The sequence below is a fragment of the Maniola jurtina genome, chromosome 3, assembly GCF_905333055.1.
Source record: "Maniola jurtina chromosome 3, ilManJurt1.1, whole genome shotgun sequence".
NCBI lineage: Eukaryota > Metazoa > Arthropoda > Insecta > Lepidoptera > Nymphalidae > Maniola > Maniola jurtina.
Genome location: NC_060031.1, coordinates 1,534,682 through 1,560,472, shown reverse-complemented (window position 1 = coordinate 1,560,472; position 25,791 = coordinate 1,534,682). Strand labels below are relative to the sequence as shown.

Sequence of the window (25,791 nt, the reverse complement as noted above, 5' to 3'; positions counted from 1 at the left end):
TAAATGAAAATCTTTTAAATCGCTTAGGTCTAATTTATTGTAACATAAACAATACAGACTAAGATAGACATTACAATATTTTTTACTAAAAGGTTAGACAGCGAGTCGCATCCGTCCATCCGTTTTTATATCCGTTATGATTTCAAAGTCGCGGCCGCGTTTATGGTATGGTAGGTATAAATAAATAAATCTGGCTCGTTTTAACTGATATTTAAGTCAGCAGAGTCAAAGTGCACTTTATACCTAAGTAGATTTCAACCTTGGTCTGAGCCCATCAGTCAAGTACGCTCTATAGATATCAGCTTTAGTGTTGGTGCTACGACACCGCAGGCTAGGGCTCGTCGTTGGTGGTGTACTGCATCATGTCGGGCGTGGCGCGGCACGGGAACCAGATCTGCGCGGTGGGCAGCGGGTAGTACTGGTGCGCGCGGATCTGCACGTTGTCGAACCGCCAGAACCGCGGCCCGCGGAAGAAGTACGTGTCTGAAATCAAAACGAGTTCTAAATTCAAAGGACGATAGCCAAAATACAGAGTGGATAATTGCAGCCGCAGTCAGGCTGCCTAGTGAGCGGAGTCTCTTTAGAAGAAAGAAAGAAACATAATTTCATTCCTCCACGCGCATCCCACAGGTTTTTATTATTTATTTTTATATTTATTTATGTATTATACTAATGCTTATAGGTACCTATATACCTTAGGTATATCTCACCAAGCAGCACAGCAGTTTGTTGGCGAGTTACCGCTCGTTTTTGCCCATCGCCTCGTCGAACAGGCCCTAGCTCAGCATAATGCTGTTAATCCTTGCACAATCATAAGAGCATACAGCGCTGATTTTCAGCTGCAAGTCTCGAGGCAAAGGTTGAAATCTATATCACTTTGACTTTGCTTAGACTTAAGTTTCAGTTAAAGCGAGACAGATTTATCGCAGCGCTATAACGCTGTCTCGTTTTAACAGTGTCTTAAGTTTGAGTAAAGACAAAGTGCGCTCTATAGATCTCAGCCTTAGTCTAAACACTTTACCTTCTTTCCATACAATGGCCGCGTCCACAGGATACGGCACATTCCTCCACGCGGACATCTCCTTGGGGTAGCCCCTGTCCATGGTGTGCGTTGATTCGTCGAACCGCCAGTACCGCTCGTACTCGATGAGGTAGGTCTTGTTGTTGTAGTTGGAGAGGAACACGGTAGTCAGCTCAGGCACTTGCGGTATCTTGTACTCGGTGATCCTCCCGCGCTTCACCAGACGGAAACGGGCGCTGAACTCCCAGTAACTTCGACCTGGAGGCCAGACCAAGCAAAACATGTGAGTTGGTTAATTCATGTTGGTGTACTGAGAAAGAGATGACAGTAATGTTCAGATGCTTCAGAGTGCATTTGCCCAGAAGATGCCTATCCAATTAAGAGTTAAAGGTACCTATATTAAAAGTGAGGGAAAGAGTGTTGCCGGCAGGGTGTTCAATATCCTAGCAGTTCAAATTAAATATGAGGAAACAAATCGCATCGTACGTGTCCGTGGAATTTCAATTACATACGGATCCAAACCTTGTCGATGACTTGCGGTACGATAGTAGAAATATGAAAGAGGAACTAGTCAAAAAAGTTCTTGGGAATACTCTCCGCATGACATTTTAAAACCTTCGCAATCTTTCCTGGTTACGGCCTTGCCACTCTGAGTACATTGACAATATAAGTCCTCGTACCTGAGAATACGACGATGTGTCCGTTCTGCTTCTCGTAGATGGTTCTGATGACGTTGATGTGCTTCGGCAGGCCGATGAACACGTCGTGGAACCGCTTCGGGTAGCCCTCCACTATCTGCTTCCTTTCGCTTAGCACCCACACCCACTGCAAGAAGAAGGAACATCCTATCAACCCGGTGCCTTTTGCAAATACTTGAACTGGGGCTTACACCTTTTCAGGCAGGTACTTTATCGGTAATACCTACCAATAAACGCAAAAATAAGTTTTTTTGTTAGTCGTTGATTATTATTGGATATTATATACTTTAATGAGTGCCATCAGACCTGGTACTCAGGCTTCCTCATCCAGCCACCCACCTTACATCTTATGAGCTCAATCGTTCACTGGATTGTTAACAAACAGAAGACGAATTAGCTACCTCGGTGCATGTATCTTAATTTAATGTATTGTATTGCATGCTTATAAGCAGAATTTGGCTGTACCTTTTTGTCTTTGTAACATCTCCACTGTTTACCCAAATTCGCAATAAAAAAATTTGATTTGATTTGATTTGATTTGATTTGAAGAGTGTTAATTTAATAATACGCACTCTTTCCGCTTGTCACTAACAAAACGTACCTCCTCTTCGAAGACGTAGATCCTGCCTTGAATGACTTGGATGGTGTCGTAGTTGGTATAGCAGAGGTCGGGCACATCGTTCTCGTCGTCTTCTTCACTCTCCGCCTTGGTGAAGCGCGGCGCGAGCGACGAGCGGCCCGACTCTATGCTCTCTGTTCGGGCCTCCAACTCTGCAGGCGAGTGCACGTCCTCTTTTACTGGAATAAAAAAAATTGATCAACATCCAGTACCCATGTACTTAGTACCTAGTAAGAGTAGTAACTCAGCTTTCTATTGTGTTACTTACTAGTAGTAGACTTTCCGAACTGATGTTAGTCTTGACTGGTCATAAGAGCCTTTAAAAGAGGGGTAGTTAGGTACGTGAAATAAATGATTTATAGTCCTAATATTGTCTTTAATAGTCTTAGGCGAATTAATGAACTTACAATACAGTTCCTGCATGCCCATTATATCGTCTTCATGAAGCTTCTCAACAGGCACCTGAAATGATTAATACTTTCAATTGCAGACCAAAAAAATATCGGAAATAAAGTTGCTGATTTAACAATCACCGCTTGGTGAGAAAAAATATCAGTCAAGTGAAGTATACCATGGCGTCAGATAAAAGAACTTTGACCTTCAATATATCTCCCATATGCGAGCATGCTCGGTCCGAGCACCCTCGTGTAGTGTCAACGTGGCGCGGCACGTGGCAGCTCCTTGGAGACCTACGTTACAGAGAGTGCAGTACCTGGTAGTACGGGTACATGACGGAGGCCTTGACGTTGGAGTGCGACAGGCCAAGCGCGTGGCCGATCTCATGCACGGCGACAGCGAAGAAGTCCGTGACGTCGTCGTCGTCGGGCGCGGCGTCGCCCCACAGCTCGTCGTCGTCGAAGTGCATGGCGCCGTGCGGCGGCGGGAACGCGTGGGCCACCACGCGACCTGGCCCGTCAAAAGGAAACCTACGTTACAGAGGGACCACTGTAGTTTTACGAGTTTTCAAAATGTTCAACAAACACATTATGGTGTGACTTTAAGTAAAACACGTGAAGTAGCTGTGCAAGATAGATGCGCTAAGCGATGCATCGGCAGTAGAGGGCTAACTGCTTTTGATTGGTTATAGTTACCCATCCCCGTGATCCTTGCTGGCGAAAGACACCTGTATGTCCGCCTTGCCGTGGTCCACGCGCCGGAAGCTGAGGCCACCGTGCGGCGCCCACACTTGCAACCCCGTGTTCATCAAGGTTTCCACGCGGGACTTTGGCAGGGTACTAGTCCCGTTGATTACCCTACAAAAAGTTAGACTCTCTTTCAAGACGACCTTCCTAGCGTAATTATGAATGCTACGTAGCCTAACTTGAGAGGCCTCAGGCGCAATTTTCGGCAGGGACAATTTAGGAATTAATAATAATTTCTAAATTGTCTCTGGTACGGTTTGGTGGGAGGCTTCCTCTTCTTCTTTCTTCGTGGGTTTCTTTTTCACACTTCGACATAGCCATCCGTTTCTTGAGGAGCCTAGGTATCTAGGAGACTAGTACTAGGCGTCTCAACCGAGGTTCACTTTATCCAAGTAGGCCTCGCTTGGCAAGGACTTGGTGGTCGGCTTAGGCCGTAGCTAGTTACCTTCCTACCGGCAAAGCCGTACCGTCAAACGATTTAGCGGTTTATTTCGATAGGAAAGGCATTCCGTGGTACCAGTGGTAGATGCTCTTGACGATTCAAAAGTACTTTGAAAAGTATAATTGAACAAAAACTAGTTGAATGAACCGCTCATCAATAAAATATCCTTCATCTCTGAAAATTATTTTTATCAGATTGAACAAAAACTTTTTTGGAAAAAAAGATTTTTTTGGAATTTAGGGTTCCGATACGATGCCGTGTAGAAACCGACAGGAGGTAAGTGTGGGTTTTATAAAATGCCATACCACTTCCAAGTTAGCCCGCTTCCATCTTAAGACTGCATCATCACTTACCAACAGATGAGATTGCAGTCAAGGGCTAACTTGTAATGGAATAAAATAAAAAAGCCTTTTCGGTGCAAACAATTCTGGCTTTTCATCTTTTGTCAGTCAGTAAAAGCTCATAAAAGTTGTATGGGAATGTTGGTACCTGTATGTAATGGCTTTCTTGCCCCATCCTTGTTGCAGGATGTATCGCTTTCGGCGATGCATTTCCGCCTTCGTTTCAATATCTTTCACGCCGCAACGTCTTCTTTTGAAAAGCTGTAGAATGAAGAAGTCGTATAAAAATTCTTTTTTTTTTCTTTTTCACCCCCGACCCAAAAAGAGGGGTGTTATAAGTTTGACGTGTGTATCTGTGTGTCTGTGAATCTGTGTATCTGTCTGTGGCGTCATAGCTCCTAAAGTAATGAACCGATTTTAATTTAGTTTTTTTTGTTTGAATGGTGGCTTGATCGAGAGTGTTCTTAGCTATAATCCAAGAAAATCGGTTCAGCGGTTTGAAAGTTATCAGCTCTTTTCTAGTTACTGTAACCTTCACTTGTCGGGGTGTTATAAATTTTTAATTTACACTTGTTATTAGTAGCTATGTTTTGTATCTTTTGCCGTGGGAGCGTGGGAGGGTGTGTACATAGGTCTATATATCGCGTGGTACACGTTGTACCATACCGGTCTGGCTGTTTTGGCGGATTATAGCAAATTAAGTTATTGTTGTTAAAACGCGGTTATTATACAACAAGGTTGCAAGGAAACGGACGGCTTTGCATACAAAGGTCCACAAAATAGTGTAGATAATGGTCACATTGTTTATGTTTTGCATACTTCATGCAACACGTCATATAGTAGGTATTATTTTAAAGAGCAACTGCTGCGACCTCTTCTCGGTAGTTCTCCGCTTTCCGAACCGGTGGTAGAGTCTTGACGCAGCACAAGTGGCGTATGCCATGAAAGAAATAAATTCATATTTTGATGTTCCTTGTGTATCGCGGTTTTCCATAAAGTAGCTTACGGCAAGTGGAGTGGAGACCGCGTAAGCGCCACCGACCAGAAAAAAAAATTGGTTGTCTGTAAAGTCGGTTTACTGACGATAGTTGAACGTGACAACAAAGGCCGATTGTGCTTCTTTGTCGCTCGTTCCGCGCTCTCGCTTGCACTTCAAGCCTTACATGGAACGCCTCAGAGCGAGGTAACGCCGCATGAGTCATGTTTTTTCGTGCGTGCAGCCGTCTCTATCGAATTATAAGACGTTGTCACGTCAAAAAAGGTACCTGAGCGTAGTGTGGGACGACCTTCAGTCCGCTGGACCGATGACCTGAAGAAGGTGGCGGGGAGCGGGTGGATGAGGAATGTTTGGTGGCGCGTTCATGGAAAGGCCTATGTTCAGCTGTGGACGTATACAGGCCGATGGAATGGAAAATGGAATGGAGGTAACTCCTACTTCCTACTTCTATCCAAAATTTGTAAACATACTTTCCTAGTTTCATCGTCAAGGTACCCCGTGGGTGGCAGGCCGGCGAAGCTCTGCATCTTCGCCACGGCGTCGGCGACGGACTGGCCGGTGTAGGTCTCGCTCTCTGACAGAGACACTTCCGGCAGGTAGCCGTACATCTTCATGAAGTTTACCTGAATCATTAGCACCATTATTCTAGTCCGTACCTACTTTTCAAATGCGATTTGCGCAAAATTTCAACTCAGTTGACTTGTTGTTGTGTTACCAGTTAGCATATAAGCAGATCATGTTAGGTACTTTATATAGGTACCTACTTAGTAGAAGTATAATTTTTCTTAATTACTTGATCATAATAGTATCAGCAATCCTCAGGATTCGATCATACCTATATCTATACACTCTCACTCTTCGAAATCCGAACCTTACTGTCGTAACAGACCAATTAGGTACCTATAGTGTTCTAAGGGATCCAATATTTGTTCGATAGATAGGAAGCTAATCTTAATTTTTTTGCGATTCTTATTGCAACCAATTCTTTTTTATACCTAGGTAGGTACATCTTAAGTTAACCGGAAGTCGTGTAAAAAAATGCAATATGTATTACTTACATCCTTTATCAAATACGGACCTACCTACATAAACGATAAAGTAAACAAAAAAAAAAATTAGGTCACCCATATATTAATTATCTTAGCATTTAAATACTTAATTAAAACTGACCTCTTCGATAGTGGGTGCATTTTCCTCCAAGAATATAGTTTTTGCTGACACAGCACTGCAGGCTACGTAGAGGAGACTTGTGAATGTTATACTGTACCCCAGTACAGACATGAGGACACAATTGCGCGGGTTCATGTTCACGATCGAATGGACAAAAGCGTGCGCACACTGCCGACCTTTGACAGCAACTTGCAGATAATAATACGCCAGGAGATCGTGGACATGACATTGCGAGAGTCAAGCAAATCCACAAAGATCTACCTTCAAATTGAAGTGTGTTGTAACGTATATGCGTCGTACCAAGCCGGACTCACTACACGTGACCCGATGGTGGCGTGTCTCTTCTACGGCACTCGTAACCCAAAGACGGCACCCAAAAAGTAAAACGGACCCCTATTAATGTCACTCTACTGTCTGTCTGTTAATCCGCGCGTTTAAATGAGTTACAAACCTGAAATTTTGTAGATGTCCTAGGAACATTTAGGCATTGCATAGAATGCCTAGGAAATATATACAATTCCTAGGAAATGTACGAAATGGTAAACGATAGGTAACACACTTATTTTACACACATATTTTTGCCAATAGAAAATCCGGTATTTCATAGAATGACTGGGTATTCTATTACAATGACTAATTTAATATATGTATTCAAAAAAATTCAAAATATTTTGTATTCAATTAAACTTTTACAAGTGATTTTGAATCGTTAAAACAATCTAGCACTGGTTCGGAATGCCGTTCCTACCGAGAAGAACCAGCAAGAAACTCGGCGGTTGCTCTTTTCAAGTATTCAGTTTACAACGTTTACAATAATATGCCATATAGACCAGTATCTCCCACAGAACAAATTATTCGCCAGCTCCTAATCTACTCGCTACTGTATAAATACTCCGTGAGTGTGGATGGTGAACGCCCTGCCTGCTTACTCATGTGTTTCCTACTTGGGACGCTATTTTGATGACTATGCCTGGATGCGATTGCACTCCACACCGGACATTGATTTTTTATTTCATTAATTATTTATCAATAATCATTATGAGGCACCTACTTGCGAAGTGATATTGTATCGTTTTTGAGTTTGTACATGCGAATTGCAATATACTTTGATGTTTCATATTTATTTTCATACTAGCCGATGCCCGCGACTTCGCCCGCGTGAATTTAGGTTTTTTGAAATTCCGTGGGAACTCTTTGATTTTCCGGGATAAAAAGTAGCCTATGTGCTAATCCAGGATATTATCTATCTCCATTCTGAATTTCTATAACTAACGATAAACTAAGAAATATGTCAATGGACTGACTCTTAGATATAAGTACTTTTATAAGTTTAGGTTAACATAATATTACTTATTAGCTTTACTCGTAGGCTAGATTGTAATTCTAATAAAGTACTGCTGTCAGTACTTTATGGTTATATATGTCGGATCGAGCCGAGGATTGTTTAAGAATTGATGAAGGCAGGCGGAGATCCTTAGGGTCTGCTTCGATCACTAGGCGATCTTCAGACGTGTTAAGAACAATACTTCCGTTTACTGCATGTCACAACTACCAGCGTAACTAGGTAAACCTAACCTAACCTACCTAGACCGGCTCCTCCACCCCTTACACCGGTCCCAAACCAACCATCTAACCTAACCACCACAATAACAACTCGTTTAACCAACAGAACCACTTTAGGTAACCACTACTCTAAAACCTACAGTACGACAGACTATTCCTACTGAGAAGTGTCCTCGGCAACAACCGGACGAATAATGCCCCGCTACGCACAGCGTGTCTGATTTTATAGTCCAACGACGACAGTGGGGAGATGACGTAATGCTCAGTGAGCAAAGTATTGACAGCTAAAAGTCGGTACCGCCGACACGGCCATTCTGACCTGCGTACGTCCTCGTACGCTAAATGTCACAAAGCATGTGAGGACAAAACCATAACCACAAAATCACTATACCGCTCGTCTATCCTGACTAGCAGTTAACTGTCAATGAACATCTTTCTCATTCTAAACCTGGACATCAATGTCCCCTCAACCACTCAACACTAGTGGACCGGACATCAGCGTCCCCTCAGTCAGTAAACCTCTGTAAACCAGAAACATTACAATAATTAACGTACAATGCTATTGGTTATGATTCTGACCATCACGGCTTTTTCTAGGGCTCTTTGGCTTGACTAATTCATCACATCTCAACACTTGACGTGGAAGTTGACACAACCAACCTAGGTTAAGAAATCACTTTCAACTGATCATCTGTCTAAAAAATAGGCTAACACTGCGAGAAGAACCAAAACCTAATTACAAGAACCTATCTACTGACATGTCGCGACGCGAAATTTAGTTGAAACGATTCTAAACTACAGTTCATATGATTAGAGCGCAATTGCTATTGCAACTCTTAATCAATCATGATCTAAACATTATTCAAAACTAATTTACCACTGGTTCGGAATGCCACAACCTAGCGAGAAGAACCAGCAAGAAACTCGGTGGCGTCTAACTGAGTCGTTAATTTCATCTTCACGAGAAAAGATCTCCTTAAAGAATCATTGCATTGATACTCACATCTAAACTAGATCACATTATTGACTTCTCTTTACTTCAAATGTCGCAATAGCTCACCTTCTCCACTCTTTGCGAATTACAATACTAAAAGCCATAGTATCGTGCGCTACGGCGCCTTGAACACTATCCATAAAAGTATGCAATCGCCACACCACCGCGTATCCCAATCAAGGAATCGCCAGTAAGTGCCCGGTTTCCGAATGCAAGCTATTCGATTTCATGGGGAAACTCATTGTCCCAATTTATTTTAACTCTGCACAAGAGTCATCAATGATTCTTTACTAAACGGATTACTTGATTCCAAAACTGGTTTATAACGTCATGACGATTATCACAAAAGAGAACCAGAAAACAAAAGAACTAATCACAAGACTTGGCATCTAACTGAACTTAAAAACAAAATATTTTTTTTTTTTTTGTTAAGGGTATGTGGTTAACTGTAACTGTGCGGTGTCTATGACAGTAAAACTCGTTTGACATCGTCGCGTCACGGCCATTCTGACGCGCGACCGTCCTCGGGAGCTAGTACGGATCAAGCACAAACAATCCCTAACCAATGCTGTACACCGCAGTTGAAGACAAAAAGAAACAAGGTATTCGCACATGGGTTTAATGTAGGTAGGTACCAGAAAATCCGATTATTGGTTCCATTTAGCTCAAACACATCCAGTGCTATCGAAGGATAACCCCATCCAAGCACACGATATGTCCCGCCAGTATGTGTAACAATGCGTGCCACAGCACTGCCAGAGAGTAGCCCTAGCCACGTACGTACAATACGCACTATTACACATAATCTAAACCACAACACATTATCAGAGAGTTGCCCTGACTTAATGTGCAGCGTCACGACACACGTAACCAAATAATCGTAAAAATAATCTAATGTGGGTAATCCACTTCTGATTTCGGATCGAGCCGAGGATTGTTTAAGAATTGATGAAGGCAGGCGGAGATCCTTAGGGTCTGCTTCGATCACTAGGCGATCTTCAGACGTGTTAAGAACAATACTTCCGTTTACTGCATGTCACAACTACCAGCGTAACTAGGTAAACCTAACCTAACCTACCTAGACCGGCTCCTCCACCCCTTACACCGGTCCCAAACCAACCATCTAACCTAACCACCACAATAACAACTCATTTAACCAACAGAACCACTTTAGGTAACCACTACTCTAAAACCTACAGTACGACAGACTATTCCTACTGAGAAGTGTCCTCGGCAACAACCGGACGAATAATGCCCCGCTACGCACAGCGTGTCTGATTTTATAGTCCAACGACGACAGTGGGGAGATGACGTAATGCTCAGTGAGCAAAGTATTGACAGCTAAAAGTCGGTACCGCCGACATATAAAAAAAAAAAAATCTGAATTTCAGCCAAATCCGTCCAGTGGTTTTTGCGTGAAGGAGTAACAAACATACACACACACACACACACACACACATACAAACTTTCGCCTTTATAATATTAGTGTGAAGTGTGATTAGTGTGATAGGACAGCAGTTGAACTTTATCAAAAGTACAGTTTATCTTAAAGTAGGTACCACGCACTAACTTTTCGGCACTATGTGTGTTTGTTTTGTAACGCACTATTATATAAAACTATATACTAACACACATAATAACGCACATAATATGGAAAAGTTGAGGTGTATGCCCGGGGATCGAACCCCCGACTCTCCGAATAGAAGACCAACGTCTAAAGGTCGTAGACGATCTTTAACCCCTGTACGCTATCATTGCTTGACATCTCAGACCAATCATGATGGTCTTACATAGGGTCTTGGACTGTTTAATGAAAAGGATCACAGCCTATTGTTTTTATAAGTAAAATTCTGCTAAAAATATTTTCCCGCAGAAATGACTATATTAGTTACCTACTACAAGTCCTTGGACTTGGACTTTGGTCTTTCCTTGGAAATTAAAGAGTCCAAGGAAGAAACTAAAAATTATAAACAATTCGATATTGCAAAAAGGTTAATGCCCGGCCCACTTTAGGAAATTCAACTTTGGAATAGGTACCTAACGACTGACGAAAGCGCTGAGGGAGGAAAGACCTCTAGGTACCTACTCTGATATAGTTTTTGTTTTATTTAAACAGAGATTATATACCTACCTACAAACTTACTTATGAACAGAGAGAGGAACTTGCTATTTTCAGCGATATAAATGTAAATCCATGTCTGTGGCTATTTCACATTAGTAGAGTACCTATGTACTTACTTACCTTTTCAGATTTTGAAGAAAAGTTTGGTTCATAGTGGAGTTTTTTATTACGGAACATTGCGCTGATTGCTTGATTGATAATTAATTGATATTGTCCCAAAAAAAGTTATAGGTACTTGTCCATTAATTTGCCCGGTTTATAAATGATAAAATTATCTTCCGAAAAGTTCAAATATCATAAATAATAATAAAAGGTACTTAAAGGGTACTTATAATCCTTTGCATGAAGTTTGTCAAATTCAAAGTCAAACAAACCTCAAACAAACATGCAACCAACTGACACAAGAGGGAATTAATTTCTGTCTAGTTATTAACCAAAATAATAAAAAATTATTGACAAAAGAATTATTATATTATTATATTACATATATTTTATATATTCTTTTTGTAATCGTCCTTCCAAATGGAGAGAGTTACTTCATCAAAGTCTCTAGACAAATTCCACTCTCTCCCGAACATCCGGTCAAGTTCGCAAAATGAGTTGGACTTCCGCCGTTTCTACAGCGTGTCGCTCTCTCATATCAGAAAGCGTTGTGAAAACAAGGGATTTGGAGACTATAACAACTACAAACCATCGCCTTTTGTAAGTATGGAAGGAGAAAACTTTTCCTTTAATCACATCACACTAATATTATAAAAGCGAAAGTTTTTGTGTGTGTGTGTGTTTATGTTTGTTACTTTTTTATGTAAAAACTACTGGATGCATTTGGCTGTTTGAAATGGAGATAGATTACCAATTAACTTGAATTAATGTAAAGCTATTCTTATCGCGAAAAATCCATACTTAGTTCCCACGCGATTGGTATCCACGCGGTTGAAGTCGCGGACATCTTGTAGTTTATTATAAAAACTACTATTTAGCGGTCAGCATCTGGTCTTAGAATCCAGATCCCAGAACACTCTGTTGACTGACTCTGTCTAAAATCTGTCTTTGGTCTATCGTAGTAGGTAAGTAGTGCCCATTATTATTTTCTTAGAATGACAATCCAACATTTTCATCTCCGGTTATAATACAAGACTGAAATCTATATTAGTATCGAGAAATTGGATTCAACTAAATTATTGACAGAGGTCTGAGCAATGTGGCCAATTTAGGCCATATTTGGCAAACGCGATTTCTAATGGCTAGAATTTTAGCGTGATTTGCTCCAAAATAAATAGAATAAAATAGATTTTTTTTATTCAATTAGACTTTTACAATAGCTTATTCCATCAGAATTTACGATGGGTCCACGGCTACAACCCGAAGGTGGGTGTGATTAACCTGAACGTCCAAGGCAGCAGCACAGCGTTCTACGCGGCGGGGAACTGCGCCGTGCTCTACAACTGGACTGCTAATCACATGAAGATCCTGCAAGGGCATGTAAGACACGATATATTATGCCATCTCATGTTCAGTTAATGTACACTTACTAATGGACATAGACATTTTTAAAGAAGCGCCAACATGCTCTATCTTCGGCTTTTCGCAACCATACATCATTCCATCACGCTGGGGGACCTCGTCCTACGCTCCTCTTGTCGAAATTAGTCTCCATATGATTTTTCGACTTCAACTAGGTAAGTACTGAGTAGCTAGTGATTCCAGTAATGCCTGACTATCATGTATTCCAGAGCCTACAGTATACAAATATCTAGGATCCTTCAATTGCATGGGTTTCTTGTAACTTTTTATTTTTACCATTCTTTATTTTTCCACGCACTTGCAAATTGTGAAACACTTCGGCGCGCAGCGATGTTCTCACTAGATTTCAACATGAGGTTATTCAAGGGGAAAATAAACATAAGTAGGTACTTATATTATTCACAAAGGTCAACACTTGCTCTGGTGCTGCAAATGCTCCTTGCTTGTGGTGGCGGTAATCACTTAGTATTTAAGTGATCCACCTGCTCATTTGCTCGTTATTTTTATTTAAAAAATCCATGAAGCAAAAATCTATATAGGTTGTTAGACACTAGCTGAATTATAGGTACATACCGTTTAATCAAATCATTAAAAACTTTCAAATTCTACCTGCTTGAGGTGCGCTTAAATCTTTTATTTTTTGCAGAAACACATAGTGACATGCATATCTTCCGACAGCGAGGGAAAATGGCTCGTCACGGCAGACTCTGGCCCTGAAAATGTCATCATAATATGGGACAGTTCCGACTATTTCCCACAAAAGACAATCTTCAATCCGCACCGGAACGTGAAGTTGGCGAAGGTGGCCATGAGCGCAGATGCCAAGTTTCTTCTGACGTTGGGATATCAGGAGAGAGCTACGATTTGTTGGTGGATTTGGTCTTTCGGCTTGGACGTTCCCCATGGTACCTAACTATGTAATCCTGATTATTCCCTTATCGATAGTTACTTTTGAGATTATTATTGACTAGCCGATGCCCGCGACTTCGCCCGCGTGGATTTAGGGTTTTTGAAATCCCGTGGGAACTCTTTGATTTTCCGGGATAAAAAGTAGCCTATGTGCTAATCCAGGATATTATCTATCTCCATTCCAAATTTCAGCCAAATCCGTCCAGTAGTTTTTGCGTGAAGGAGTAACAAACATACACACACACACACACACACACACACACACATACAAACTTTCGCCTTTATAATATTATAAGTGTGATTTGCCGAAGATTATTTCTTCATAGGTAACTAGGTACTTAGTAAAGTAAAAAGACCACAATAATATGCTGATGATGAAAGTTAAAACTTAGGTACCTACCTTATTTTATTTCAGCATCCTTAGAAGTGGAAATTCCTAGAGGCGGTGTCGTCGATATGGGTTTCAACCCCAGCAATACTCAACAGTTCTTGCTAATGACCAAACATGATATATGGATTGGTATCTCTGCTGTTAGTACCTAATTACTTACTCATTTATCCATACCTCCATACTAATATTATAAATGCGAAAGTGTGTCTGTCTGTCTGTCTATCTGTCTGTCTTTCTGTCTCCTTCCTTTTTACGACCCAACAGTTTAACCGATTTTGGGTACAGAGTTAGCGTACATCCCGGGGACGGACCTAGGTAAATTTTTATTTTTCCCGCGGGAATTTAAAAATACCTATATCCACGCAGATGAAGTCGCGGGCAGTATTCTATACTATCTATAGTATCTAGTTATATACAAAAATAAATAAAAAGTTTGTAAATTAGAAATATTAATAATTAATGTTAACTCGTAACAATTTACAGAAAATATTCATAATGGAACGGGGTCTACTTAAAGAAACAGACGATTATGAGCTAAAGGTCCAAGTGCCAAACAAAAATATAACACCAGACCACGGCAGGCTAACATGCTTCACTTTCGTAAAGGATACCGCCCAGGTTTTGGTGGCTACCAGTCGTGGGTCTGTCCTGGTATACGGGTATACCATAGAGTACAAAATAAACGTAGAAGACACGAACTATGAAAATTTAAAGTTTATCAAGGTTTTGAAGGTAGAGCAAAGAACGATTAACGTGATCAAAAGTATTGATGGGTGAGTGAACAAGATTGAAGTATCAATCCTACCAAAGGTTCTTAATACGCTTTTAACCACGTAAAAAATAAAAGTTCTAGTATATTTTTATGATTTTAGCAGTCTAGTAGTGCCTAAACTACTGGGCCGATTTTGATGAATGAGGTGTCCGGGTGACATATGCTATTTTTTATACCAAAAAATTGACCAAACGGATGTTGCATGACAAAAAGTGGGGGTCTCCAAAATTTTTAGTTTGCTATTGTATCGAGTGGGGTGTCAAATGAAAGAGAAAAAAATTCTGAGTTCATAAATATAAATGTCCTACAACATTAAAATATACCAAGCGATAGAACAACAATTTTACTATAATATTTAGCGTTTAATAAGACGATCGCAGTCGGGGTTTAGTTTTCAACTTTATAAAGTTAGTGAGGATTGTTTTCAGAGTGATCGTCACCGGTAACAGTGCCGGCGAGATTCATTTCTACGACAACCAGATGAAGCTACTCTACTGGATCCACGGCTTCACAGTGGACTCGGTGAAAGGACTCAGTTTCAATATTTCCCCAAGGAGTTACATGATTTTGGATCCCAAGTGTAAGGACATAAAATCCCTATTTCGGATTAACATTTTTAAACGACTTTGCGAAGGTCTTCAGTCTTGCCTTTTCTTCACAACTAAATAGTGTTAGAATAAAGCAAACTTATAGTTTCATCCAGACCGTCTGTCTTTCCATCTGTATGTAACAGTCATTTTTTAAAGATACTATTCGAGCTGTATAGGTAAAGTTGAAAAGCAGGAAGGTTGGAAGTTATTAGTATTTTCAGATTTTGAAAAAAAAAAAAACAGCTTCATATCAAACCTGCTATTCTGTGTCATCATCGTCATCGCAACCCATCGTTGACTCAGTATTGAGCACTGGCTTCCTCTCAGAGTGGGAAGGGTTTAGGCCATAGGTACACCACGCTAGCCAAATGCGGATTGGCAGACTTTAGGTACACTCATTTGAGAACATTATGTAGAACTCTCAGGCATGCAGGATTTCTCACTAAAATTTCGTTTACCGTTAAAGCAAGTGATATTTAGTCGCATAAAACACACATAACTTCGAAAAGTTAGAATACGGACCCCCTTAGGACGGCGAAGTCTAAGTAACCACTTTTAAGCTGTCACCGAATTACGTGTAAGTAGGTTAGTATATCAATTCAAAATTTTGTGTTTTAGGTAATAAAATATGCCCATGTTGGGAGAAGGTCGTCATCGAAGTGGACTCGGAAACGGGCCTGCCGCGACAAAAGCTCATGAAGCAGGCTTTGCCCACTGACGCCACCGCGAGTGGCAAGCCCCTCCTTGTGAGGGATTTCATTGTGTGTAAGTTAACAGAAAACGCGACAGAAGCTATGAAACAGGCTTTATTACCCAACGACCTTTTTAACTGCAAAAAGCGGTGGCCGCAAAAAATAAAAAGAGGTGTCCGTAAAAAAGCGAAAATTTTCAGAATTTTTTAAAAATAATGTTAGTACTAGGACCAAGGTTTTTTTCAGAAACATTAAGTTTTGAAAATTCCCAAGTTTTCGTTGATAAATTTAAAAAACTAAGTACTTCTTCCATTTAACCGCTTTTTAGAGTTTCGTAGTCTACAAGGAATCTTTAAAGTTTCGCCATGTAACGTCCCTAGATGTCTGTCGTCCGCGGCTTAGCGCATTTAAACACTAACGGCCGAAATTAATAAATCAATCTATCTGTAATCTGTCGATAAGTTACTTAGCAATGTTGTTATTCGTCAAAAGTCTTACTGACAAATAACAGCGTTGCTAAGTAACTTATCGACAAGTTAAAGATAGATTGAGCATCAATTTTGGCCGTTAGTAAGTTCGTACCTACTAGAAAACTGTAATTGAGCGATCCAAAGTGAATCTTAGTCTGAAACCCAGAAGCACCAGTCGTTCATTCGCAAGTCTCAAGTTTTTGGATTTGGTCTGTCCAATTAATACATTAATACCGTATAAGTATATATTCTACAGGTACACACAACGAAGGCGTCGGTTTCGTAGATTTTGTGACGGAGAAGCTCGTCACAATTCTGGATAACAAGATATCGCACGCTCTGGCGCTATCAGTACACCCGGAAAAGTGAAGTAGAATGAACGCTTATATATATATACATTTGGATAAGTTAATGAAGATAGATAAAGTTCTCAAAACAAAAACAGTTGTGTACGTTGAGACTCGAGTAGATTGACACTTGACATTGGATGAGTTCAGGCTAATGTTAGGCTACTCAAGAACCTGCCTTTGTATTCAATTTTTCACGGCATAAAACTGAATGAAAGCAGTTGCAACTTTACTGTAATTTTAGCACAGTTTTAGGCCGTTTTGCTTAGAAATTAGTTCAGTGCTCGAAATCGCGGGCTTTAGAGTCAATTTTAGCACATGTTTAGGCGGATTTGCTTGGAAATGAGTTCAGATTTATATACAGGCTACTGTATGTCGGTCAAAAACATCGGAATCAAAAATCACCTTTTGTCCGAGACCTCCTCATTTAATTAAAATAATTTAACCTTCAAGGGTATGCGTATGTATCGGATACGCCGACGGCACCATCGAACTGGTCAACTACATCCAGCACAAGCTCTTCAGAAGAATCGATCTAAGGGACTACTACAAGGTGGTCATACCTCCCCAGGAAGACTCCATCAAGGGGGAAGTGGAGATCACTAGGCCTCAGCTTTCTGTCACTTGCCTTAAATATTCCCCTTCAGGTATTTCGTGAGTTGGAAATAAAGTAAGGTAGATACATCGAATTTCAAGGCGTTCTGAATTTAGAATCGATCAACGATGAATTGCACCAACACCTTGATATGCCAACTATTGCCGAGGAAATATACAAGTACTTAGTCCAATAAACACAAAGTAGGTAGGTACGTCTTGCCAAACATCAAAACTCACCTGCCAACTCACTTCTAGTTGCCCCAAGAGTAAAAAGAGTAAAACGAGCTGATATGCTCGATATTTGATGGACGTTGAAGAAATGGCTCCCTAGTTTTTTCAATAAATTAAGCGCAAATAATCTGCTTATAGTCCCTGACTGATTGCAGATATTGACAGGAAAAAAACGCTTTCGTATCTATAATAATTATCCGAATGGAACTATTGAGCTTAAGTAACATTATCCAAGGTATGCACCTTGCCTGCGGGTTGGACACAGGCCAGCTGATATTTCTCCACCCCACAACCCTCAACATCCTGACAGAGAAGCCCCATCAAGACTCCTTGTACGCCATCATTCAGTTCGCCTACAGCTGTGACTCCATGACTCTAGCTTTAGCTGTGAGTACCTATATCAGTTTCAGTAGTTCAGTACTGATAATTCTCATGTATTAGCCCAATAGCTCGTATAGAAAACAGTCAAGTGCGAATCTGACTCGCATACGAAGGGTTCCGAAGATCTACAAGAAAATACCACATTTATTTTGTGATGTAACCATAAATTCTGGGTTTTTTCCTCTACAAATCAAAACAACACAAAATACATTGCTACGGTCTACCAAATTCCATGATTTTATGTCATCGGGAAGTATTATTATGAATAGGTTTTGATTCCCTTGATGGATGGGACTAAATGGGTGTAAAAATGCCTGAAATAAATGACTATTATTATTAACAGACAGACAGACAGCGAAGTGATCCTAAACGGGTTCCTCTTTTCTCTGACGCCCTAAAAATTGCAGCAGTCAAGTATTCTACTTCTGTACCGAGTAAAAAAAATTGTATTCCGGCTAAATGCTACCAGCCAAGCGTTCTGATATCATACCTTGTCAGAATAGGCACCGATTAGAAGCACCATTTACCAATTGGGATACTTCTTAAAACTGCTATGCTAACGACTTAACAGCCAGTCAAGCAATAGAATTTTTAATTTACTTAGGGGGTATTTATTTCTGGATGAAAGTAGAAATCTGCGAGATATTTGCAAATTATGTCAATTTCAGGATAAAAACAGAACCGTTTGCGTTTACAAGTTCGATTGTGAAACTTTCAAGTGGAGGTTTGTGGGCAAGCACAGGGCTCACTACAAGGACATTACCTCCGTCTTCTTCCTGCCCACCAAGAATGATGACGGAGACTACAAGCTTCTTTCCATTGGAGCTGATAGAATCATGGTATGTTCTCTTCTAATTTATTAAATATTATCGTCATCAAAACAGGGAGTTTACAGGGTAACAAGGGCTCTCTAAACTTTTTAGTCTATAGGGTAGCGGTATAGCCGTGCTGTATCTGATTTTAAGACTCATTATCAGCCCATCGCTAGCTCATTAAAGTCATAGAACGAGCTCCAAACCAAGCAAAGCATAGCTGATATGAGTACCTAGTACCTACTCGTATATTCGACAGGTGGAGTATGATATTGGTGCAAGTAGTGAGGAATGTCTGGAAGTCCTGAGCTTGGATAGAGTGGATCAGAGCGCTGTGCCACTGTGCGGGATCCCCTGGGCGAACGATACTAACTTGGACCCTGAAACGCATCGCAATGACCTGCCTATGATTCTCATTGCCAATGATGAGGTAATTAATTCTAATATTCTTTCCCCTAGCATTCACCGTTTGAATCAGAGAATACTTAATTCTGATAATTTCAAATAAACAACTTTTAAAATTATATTTCAAAGCATGATATCCTCCTCTAAGAGTGAGAAAAGTTTGGTTATAGTCCACCACACTGCAGCAGGACAAGTGTGGGTAGGCAGACTTCGCACACTATTGAAAACATTATGGAGTACGTCTTTCAAGCATGCAGGTTGACAAAATGGTGAACGTTTAAGGACGTGACGTTGAAATCAACGCACATTTAATTCCAAGAAGTTAGACGTGCCTGCCCGAACCCCGGACCATTAAAATAGCCGACCGACGCAACGTCGTAAGCAGGCTATTACCGCTTTAGGCACGATATAGCTATGACCAATCTTCAATGTTGTTTTAGATAGGTATCTAATGCTACTATACTTTATTCTTATGGTTTAATGGATGTTTCAGGTGTCTGAAAATTTATCGCAAAGAATTTCTCTTTCAGTACAAGTACAAAATCGTGAACTACGCGACGACAATGACCTTATCAACAGTCCTAGGCCCTAGATACGAGCACCCTGTATGTCGCGTACAGCTGGTCACGAGGGCGAAGGGGGAAGAAGAGGCACAGTACCTGCTGTTTGCCACGAAGAACATCATCGGCTTGCAGAAGATGCCGCTCGACGGCAATCCCTGGAAACATACTGCGTTGCTTGCCCATCCTGTTCAGGTAAAGTTCACGCCATTCTGAACAGGTGACTAGTCCCTCCAGAGCGCCTTGCTGCATCAAATTTTTATTCCTTTGCTGGCTTAAAAGGTAAAGAATCAACAAAACTTATCAGAAAAAGCGCAAGCGACCGCGAACTACAAAAACAAACCACGATACGGTGATACGTTTAAAGTGCCTGGCAAAGCAAGTGGCTTACGCATTTTTGCGAGAAGCGCATCGTTTAGGTTTGTAGCCTCGGACGACCTTACTTGTAGTGACGAAAGAAGGTCATCCGGGCCTCAGGATAACTTCGCTATGTAGTAACATTAAGGGTACTTAGCGATCGAACCTGTAGGTACAATCACATTTCACTAATCAGGACGGGTAATCAGAAAGTCAGCAAGCAAAAAACAATCTGTATAAGAAGGTTTGTCTTAAACCTGAATAAGAAATGCAGTAAAAGACCGGCGTCTGCTAAAGATCTATCAGAGTTATATAGGTAGGTGCCTACATCGAAATAGGCTGATGCACAAATAGTTGAACTACCTCGTAACTATTATCTAGTTTTTGGCTGATGAATATGTGACCTTTCTAGTGTTTGTCATTCAATTAAGAAATCACCCTATCCTCACGTTGTAGATATTGGAGATGTGTTATCGTGAAGATAGTGGAACGTTATTCAAAATCGGCGCGAAAGATAACTGCATGTATCAGTGGGCAGCCAATTACAGGTTTATTTAATCTTCTTTGTTGCTTTTTTGGTTTTGAACAAAATCAGAGTAGGTAGTATGTTTTTAACCCCCGACCCAAAAAGAGGGGTGTTATAGTTTGACGTGTGTATCTGTGTGTCTGTGTATCTGTGTATCTGTCTGTGGCACCGTAGCACCTAAACTAATGAACCGATTTTAAATTAGTTTTTTTTGTTTGAAAGGTGGCTTGATCGAGAGTGTTCTTAGCTATAATCCAAGAAAATCGGTTCAGCCGTTTGAAAGTTATCAGCTCTTTTCTAGTGACTGTAACCTTCACTTGTCGGGGGTGTTATAAATTTTTAATTTACACTTGTTTATTTTTAGTAGTTTCATCGTCCTCATCAAGCGACAGATACCACTGTTGGAAATAGGTGTCTTGTAGGGACTTCCACACGCCACGGCCTGAATCCAGCGGCGGTTCCCTGCGACTCGTTTGATGTTGTGTGTCCACCTAGAAGTCCTAGAAAGGAGTCTTCTAACGCTGCGCTTCACAGTCTAAGGTCGTCATTCCAGCACCTTGGAACCCCGATGTATATCGGTTTAGGTATATGCCCCGCCCATTGCAACTTCAGCTTCGCTACTCTAGTTCTCCTACGTATCATTTTTGATTGATCACATAGAGAGGTCAATTTAGAGTATATGTCTATCATCATCATTGTCAAACTCCCGCCAGCTCACTACTAACCATAGGTCTCCTCTCAGAATGAGAAAGAGTTTGGTCTTAGTCTACCACGCTGGCCAGGTGCGCATTGGTAGCCTTCACACACCTTGAGAACATTATAAAGAACTCTCAAGAACTCTCAGGCACGCAGGTTTCTTCACGATGTTTTCTTTCACCTTTAACGCAAATGATATTTCGGTAATTGCTTAAAACGAACATAACTTTGAAAAGTTAGAAGTGCTTGACCGGGAGCTTTTATTTAGTATCTACTGCTTTTAAAATAGTCTATTTCTGTAGGTCAGTGGATACCACCACAAAGTTGGGTGGAGGTGATTTGGATCCTTACTACTGTTTGATAGAGAATGGGCGTCCCGGTTGGCTGTTCCATGAGATCCGAGACCTGTTCTACTACATCCAGATCCTATGTCAGGGCACTTTCTCACCAGCTATGAGGCAGGTCAAGGACTACATACCTGTTGACTCGTTGCCTGATTTGATGAGAGCTTTGGGGTATTTTCCTTCTGAGTATGAGGCTAGTGCCTTCATTTTGTTCTTAATTTCATTGCATTAACCAAATATTTATCATCATTCTCATCGTCAACCGATAGACGTTCACTGCTGAGCTATGTTCTCTCCTGCGGATCTCCTCATTTATGACTTGATCACGTAAAGGAACCCCAGTCTCCAAGCATAGCTCTCTTCATCGCCCTCAGAGATGAAAATATGTCATTGCTAAAATGGGTGGTTAGTCTGGAGAAAAGGACTTCCCATGCGTAGAATATCGCCAAATGAATGTAGTTAAATAGATATTTATACCTAACCACAATTTCATGTAAAAAATAAACTATTTATAGGTACAGCAAGTATATAAAAGTCTTTGGGTACAGCCATAAACTCTCTAACTTTAACACATTTCTTCTTCAAAGTTACCAATTTATCCTAGTAAGATCGCCATGTAATAACGTGTTAATGGATATTTTAATGCAGGTAGAAAACCTGGTGGTGGAAGCGAAGTACAAAGTCTACCAACGTTCCCCCAGTTCTGAGATAGACTTTGAGGAGTTCGTGAAGCTGTACCTCAACCACCGGCCGGCGCTCGGGGACAACTTCCGGAAGATCAAGAACGCGTTCCGGCACTTTGCCGCCATGAATAACAACAAACTCACCATCAACCGCCAGGAGTTTATTGACATGCTGAGTAATAATGGTGAAATGACATTCCATGCAGGATTTGAAATTATGCTTCACGGATTTTCCCATTATTTGTGCTACAAGAGCGCCCTTCAATATCAATTGCGAGATTGTAGTTCAACAAGAAATAACTACCTGTAAGGTTTCGGTGAGGTATCAACGCGGTTTCGGCGAGGTTTTAGCCTGATTTCGGTGAGGTTTCGGCACAGTTTCGGTGAGATTTCGGCGCGGATTCAGTACAGTTATAGCGTGGTTTCGGTGAGGTTTTGGCTTGGCCCAAAGAGTATGTAATCACTGACTTGGCTGGCTGCCAACATGACCCAATTACTAAGAGTCCGCCCATCCGTCCGTCGTATCTGTCAGTCGGTCTAGCTGTATCTCGTGAACCGTAATAATTAGAGTTGAAATTTTCACAGAATGTGTACTTTTATTGCCGCTATCACAACAAATAATAACAATTTCAATACGACCGCCATGAAAATTAAAAAAGGCGTACTCTTGAGCGATGGTACGGAACCCTTATGAGCGAGTCCTACTCGTACCTAAACGGTTTTTTTAATACGTTTCATAGCAGCTATTTATTAGCAAATTAATACCAACTATGTTCAGACATGGTTCCGACTTGTATTTTTATGACTTCAGGAGAATGCTTCTCGCGGGAGTTGTCGTGGTACTTGCTGTCAATCCTTAATGGTCACAGCTTCGAGGACAGAGCAGCTATGGTTGAAGGGGACTTTACCTTTTTGCCTGAGGTGAATATTAATTCTTTTTTTTATATGTTCCACGGGATTAAAAAAAAAACCAATCAAGTGCACGAGCGGCCTCGCACACGAAGGATTTCGTACCAAGATATACTTTTATTATTTTGTGATGTAACAACATCAAGATAATTCTATGAACTTTCAGTCTTACTGAATAAAATATTATTTTAATTTTTATTTATTTAAATAACAATTCACGATTTTCCCTTTACTTGTGTTCTAACTTAGAATAATTATTGTTATGTTTGAGAACTTATAAGTCATTGCTGTTTTTCGTGATTCTAGGTCAATGGGAATTAAGTACCTACCTTCTAGGCTTTGAGTCCCTTGACAGGTCCCTTGACAACGAAGACAGACAACGAATTTATCCTATAAGAGTTCCTTTTTTCTCTGGAGATACGGAACCTTTTAATTAAAAATATATTGTACGATTGTCAGGAGATAACGCTCGAGGAGCTGTCGTCGAACATCCTGGGCATTCAGGAGCTGGACGCGCTGTCGGAGCAGTACTCCAACAAGGAGTCGCTGGGCTCGCAGCAGACCGCCTCCTCGGAGTCGGAGGAAGCGATCAACTTCTAGTTATATTACTTTAATTACTTACCTACTTCATTTTGTTATGTTATATAGTTTTTGTTAATAAAATCGGTTTTCAACGAAAATTCATTTTATTTAATTGTCAGTTTACTTAAAACCAGGAACAAGTGTATTAAACACTGTTTAACTTCTGTTTAAGTTACATTAAGTAGCTGATAGTGGTGCAATACTCAAAATATTTTTGAATCACTCGACACCCCACACCATTAGTTCTCACTTCTCGTCTAAGGGAGGCACCTACCCTCAAAAAGCTAGCTAAGCCACGGGCGAACAGACAGACAGTCGGACTGAAACTGTAAGGGTTCCTTGTTTACTACGGAAGCTTGAAAATCAACAAACTTTGAATTGAGAAAACGGATGCAAAATTATAGAAAAGATGCAACATCAAACATACATCATTTGCATTCTGTATGGTAGTAGGTGTAGGTATATATAGCTATACGTTTTTTATTGGCCTGACGCATCGAACAAAACGTCTCACAGGGCGCCGGTCTGTGAATAATATGGCATTTCATACTAAACATATTATCAGACTAAATGAGATAATTATCATCATTGTGATAATAATCCATACCTACTTCCATTCCAAACTTGAATATTATAAATTCCAATGTGCGTCTAAAATCGGTCCCTATAAGCCCACTTAATCCATACAACAGCTAATATTATGCGAAAATGTGTGTCGGTCTGCCGCGCTTCTAGCTTTTCACGGCCCACCTGTTTGATCGATTGTGATGAAATTTTGGTACCAAGATAGATATCTAGCTAGCATCCCGGACACGGATATAAACTAATTTTTATCCCAGAAAATCTAAAAGTCCCCATGGGATTAAAACACTACTTAAAACCGGCCGAAGTCGCGATTTTGGAGCCGATGGTCTATAAGTGGTTTGTTCGTTAGTTTATTGGTTATCCTTCAAACCGCTGCAACGGAGCAACGGATTGACGTGATTTTTGCAAGGATACCTATTAGATAAAGACCTGAAGAGTCACATAGGCTACTCATATCTCGGAAAATCAAAGGTTTCCCACGGAATTTTTCCAAAACCTAAATCCACGCAGACGAAGTCGCGGCATCATCGCGGTATTAGGTATACTTAATATTATAAGCTTCTTGGTGTTTGGTTTCTCAAATCTAAACAGGCATTAAAAGATCAACGTTTAGAGCACGTACACATTCTCTAAATGTTTATCTCTTACTGAAACGTTGGCTAAATAGGCAGGTACACCTACCTACCTACTTAGCCATGATAAATATGAACCATAATACTATCAGTCAAGGTTAAGTCAAGACCGTGACTTTCATAGTTTATTAGGGTTCCGTACCTCAAAAGGAAAAACGGAACCCTTATAGGATCACTTTGTTTTCTGTCTGTCTGTCCGTCCGTCCGTCCGTCCGTCGTGTCTGTCAAGAAACCTATAGGGTCATGTTGACCTAGAATCATGAAATTTGGTAGGTAGGTAGGTCTTATAGCACAAGTAATAAATCTGAACTGAAAACCGCGAATTTAAGGTAACATCATTTAAAAAAAAAATGTGATTCAATTTTTAAAGTAAGATAACTATACCACGTGGGGTATCATATGAAAGGGCTTTAAACCTGTACATTCTAAAGCAGATATTTATTTATTTTTACGTATAATAGTTTTTGATTTATTGTGCAAAATGTTAAAAAAAAATACCCGAGTACGGAACTCTCAGTGCGCGATTCTGACTCGCACTTGGCCGGTTTTTTTGCAAGGCTACTCATATCTCGGAAAATCAAAGTGTTCCCACGGAATTTTTCCAAAACCTAAACCCACGCAGACGAAATCGCGGCATCATATAATAGGTGTTAGGTATACCTAATAATATAAGCTTCTTGGTGCTTG

At 40.6% G+C, this 25,791-nt stretch overlaps 3 protein-coding genes across 9 annotated transcripts in view; 2 read left to right on the top strand and 1 right to left on the bottom strand.

Moving 5' to 3' along the window:
• LOC123881126 (thioredoxin reductase 1, mitochondrial) overlaps positions 1 to 21,151 on the top strand; it is a 43,998-nt gene extending 22,847 nt beyond the window's left edge. The window contains exon 11 of the transcript XR_006799418.1: positions 21,081 to 21,151. The gene's annotated coding sequence lies outside the window, so the exon portion shown is untranslated. The remainder of the gene's footprint in view (positions 1 to 21,080) is intronic.
• LOC123881127 (matrix metalloproteinase-25-like) lies at positions 11 to 6,600 on the bottom strand. Its single transcript, XM_045929730.1, has 10 exons — positions 6,431 to 6,600; positions 5,731 to 5,883; positions 4,412 to 4,524; positions 3,430 to 3,591; positions 3,051 to 3,264; positions 2,746 to 2,800; positions 2,321 to 2,517; positions 1,702 to 1,846; positions 1,022 to 1,279; positions 11 to 483 (listed from the first exon to the last, which is right to left on the bottom strand). Exons 1-10 carry the CDS (start codon positions 6,563 to 6,565, stop codon positions 332 to 334), a joined length of 1,584 nt encoding a protein of 527 aa, XP_045785686.1. The 5' UTR covers positions 6,566 to 6,600; the 3' UTR covers positions 11 to 331.
• Positions 11,465 to 23,942, top strand: LOC123881116 (cilia- and flagella-associated protein 251-like). 7 transcript variants are annotated; one of them, XM_045929707.1, is made up of 18 exons: positions 11,465 to 11,811; positions 12,445 to 12,477; positions 13,280 to 13,538; positions 13,958 to 14,073; positions 14,417 to 14,706; positions 15,134 to 15,285; positions 15,914 to 16,060; positions 16,714 to 16,822; positions 17,258 to 17,451; positions 17,868 to 18,019; positions 18,682 to 18,852; positions 19,085 to 19,255; positions 19,761 to 19,985; positions 20,604 to 20,695; positions 21,672 to 21,906; positions 22,362 to 22,581; positions 23,208 to 23,317; positions 23,765 to 23,942. In XM_045929707.1, the coding sequence occupies exons 1-18, from the start codon at positions 11,632 to 11,634 to the stop codon at positions 23,903 to 23,905; spliced, it is 2,997 nt and encodes a 998-aa protein (XP_045785663.1). In that variant the 5' UTR covers positions 11,465 to 11,631; the 3' UTR covers positions 23,906 to 23,942. The 7 variants fall into 7 exon arrangements, with proteins under 7 accessions (XP_045785663.1, XP_045785662.1, XP_045785661.1 ...); XM_045929706.1 differs by having other exon boundaries at positions 12,445 to 12,591; positions 22,362 to 22,572; XM_045929705.1 differs by having other exon boundaries at positions 12,445 to 12,591.
• Positions 23,943 to 25,791: the final 1,849 nt, after the last annotated feature.

Coding starts and splice junctions, on each gene's coding strand:
- LOC123881116 (XM_045929705.1), top strand. CDS start 11,632: ATGGAGAGAGTTACTTCATCAAAGTCTCTAGACAAATTCCACTCTCTC. Junction 15,286..15,913: donor CATGATTTTGGATCCCAAGT/GTAAGGACATAA, acceptor TTTGTGTTTTAG/GTAATAAAATATGCCCATGT. Junction 22,582..23,207: donor TGACATGCTGAGTAATAATG/GTGAAATGACAT, acceptor TTATGACTTCAG/GAGAATGCTTCTCGCGGGAG.
- LOC123881127 (XM_045929730.1), bottom strand. CDS start 6,565: ATGAACCCGCGCAATTGTGTCCTCATGTCTGTACTGGGGTACAGTATA. Junction 2,518..2,745: donor GGGCATGCAGGAACTGTATT/GTAAGTTCATTA, acceptor TTTTTATTCCAG/TAAAAGAGGACGTGCACTCG. Junction 1,847..2,320: donor TCTACGTCTTCGAAGAGGAG/GTACGTTTTGTT, acceptor TTCTTCTTGCAG/TGGGTGTGGGTGCTAAGCGA.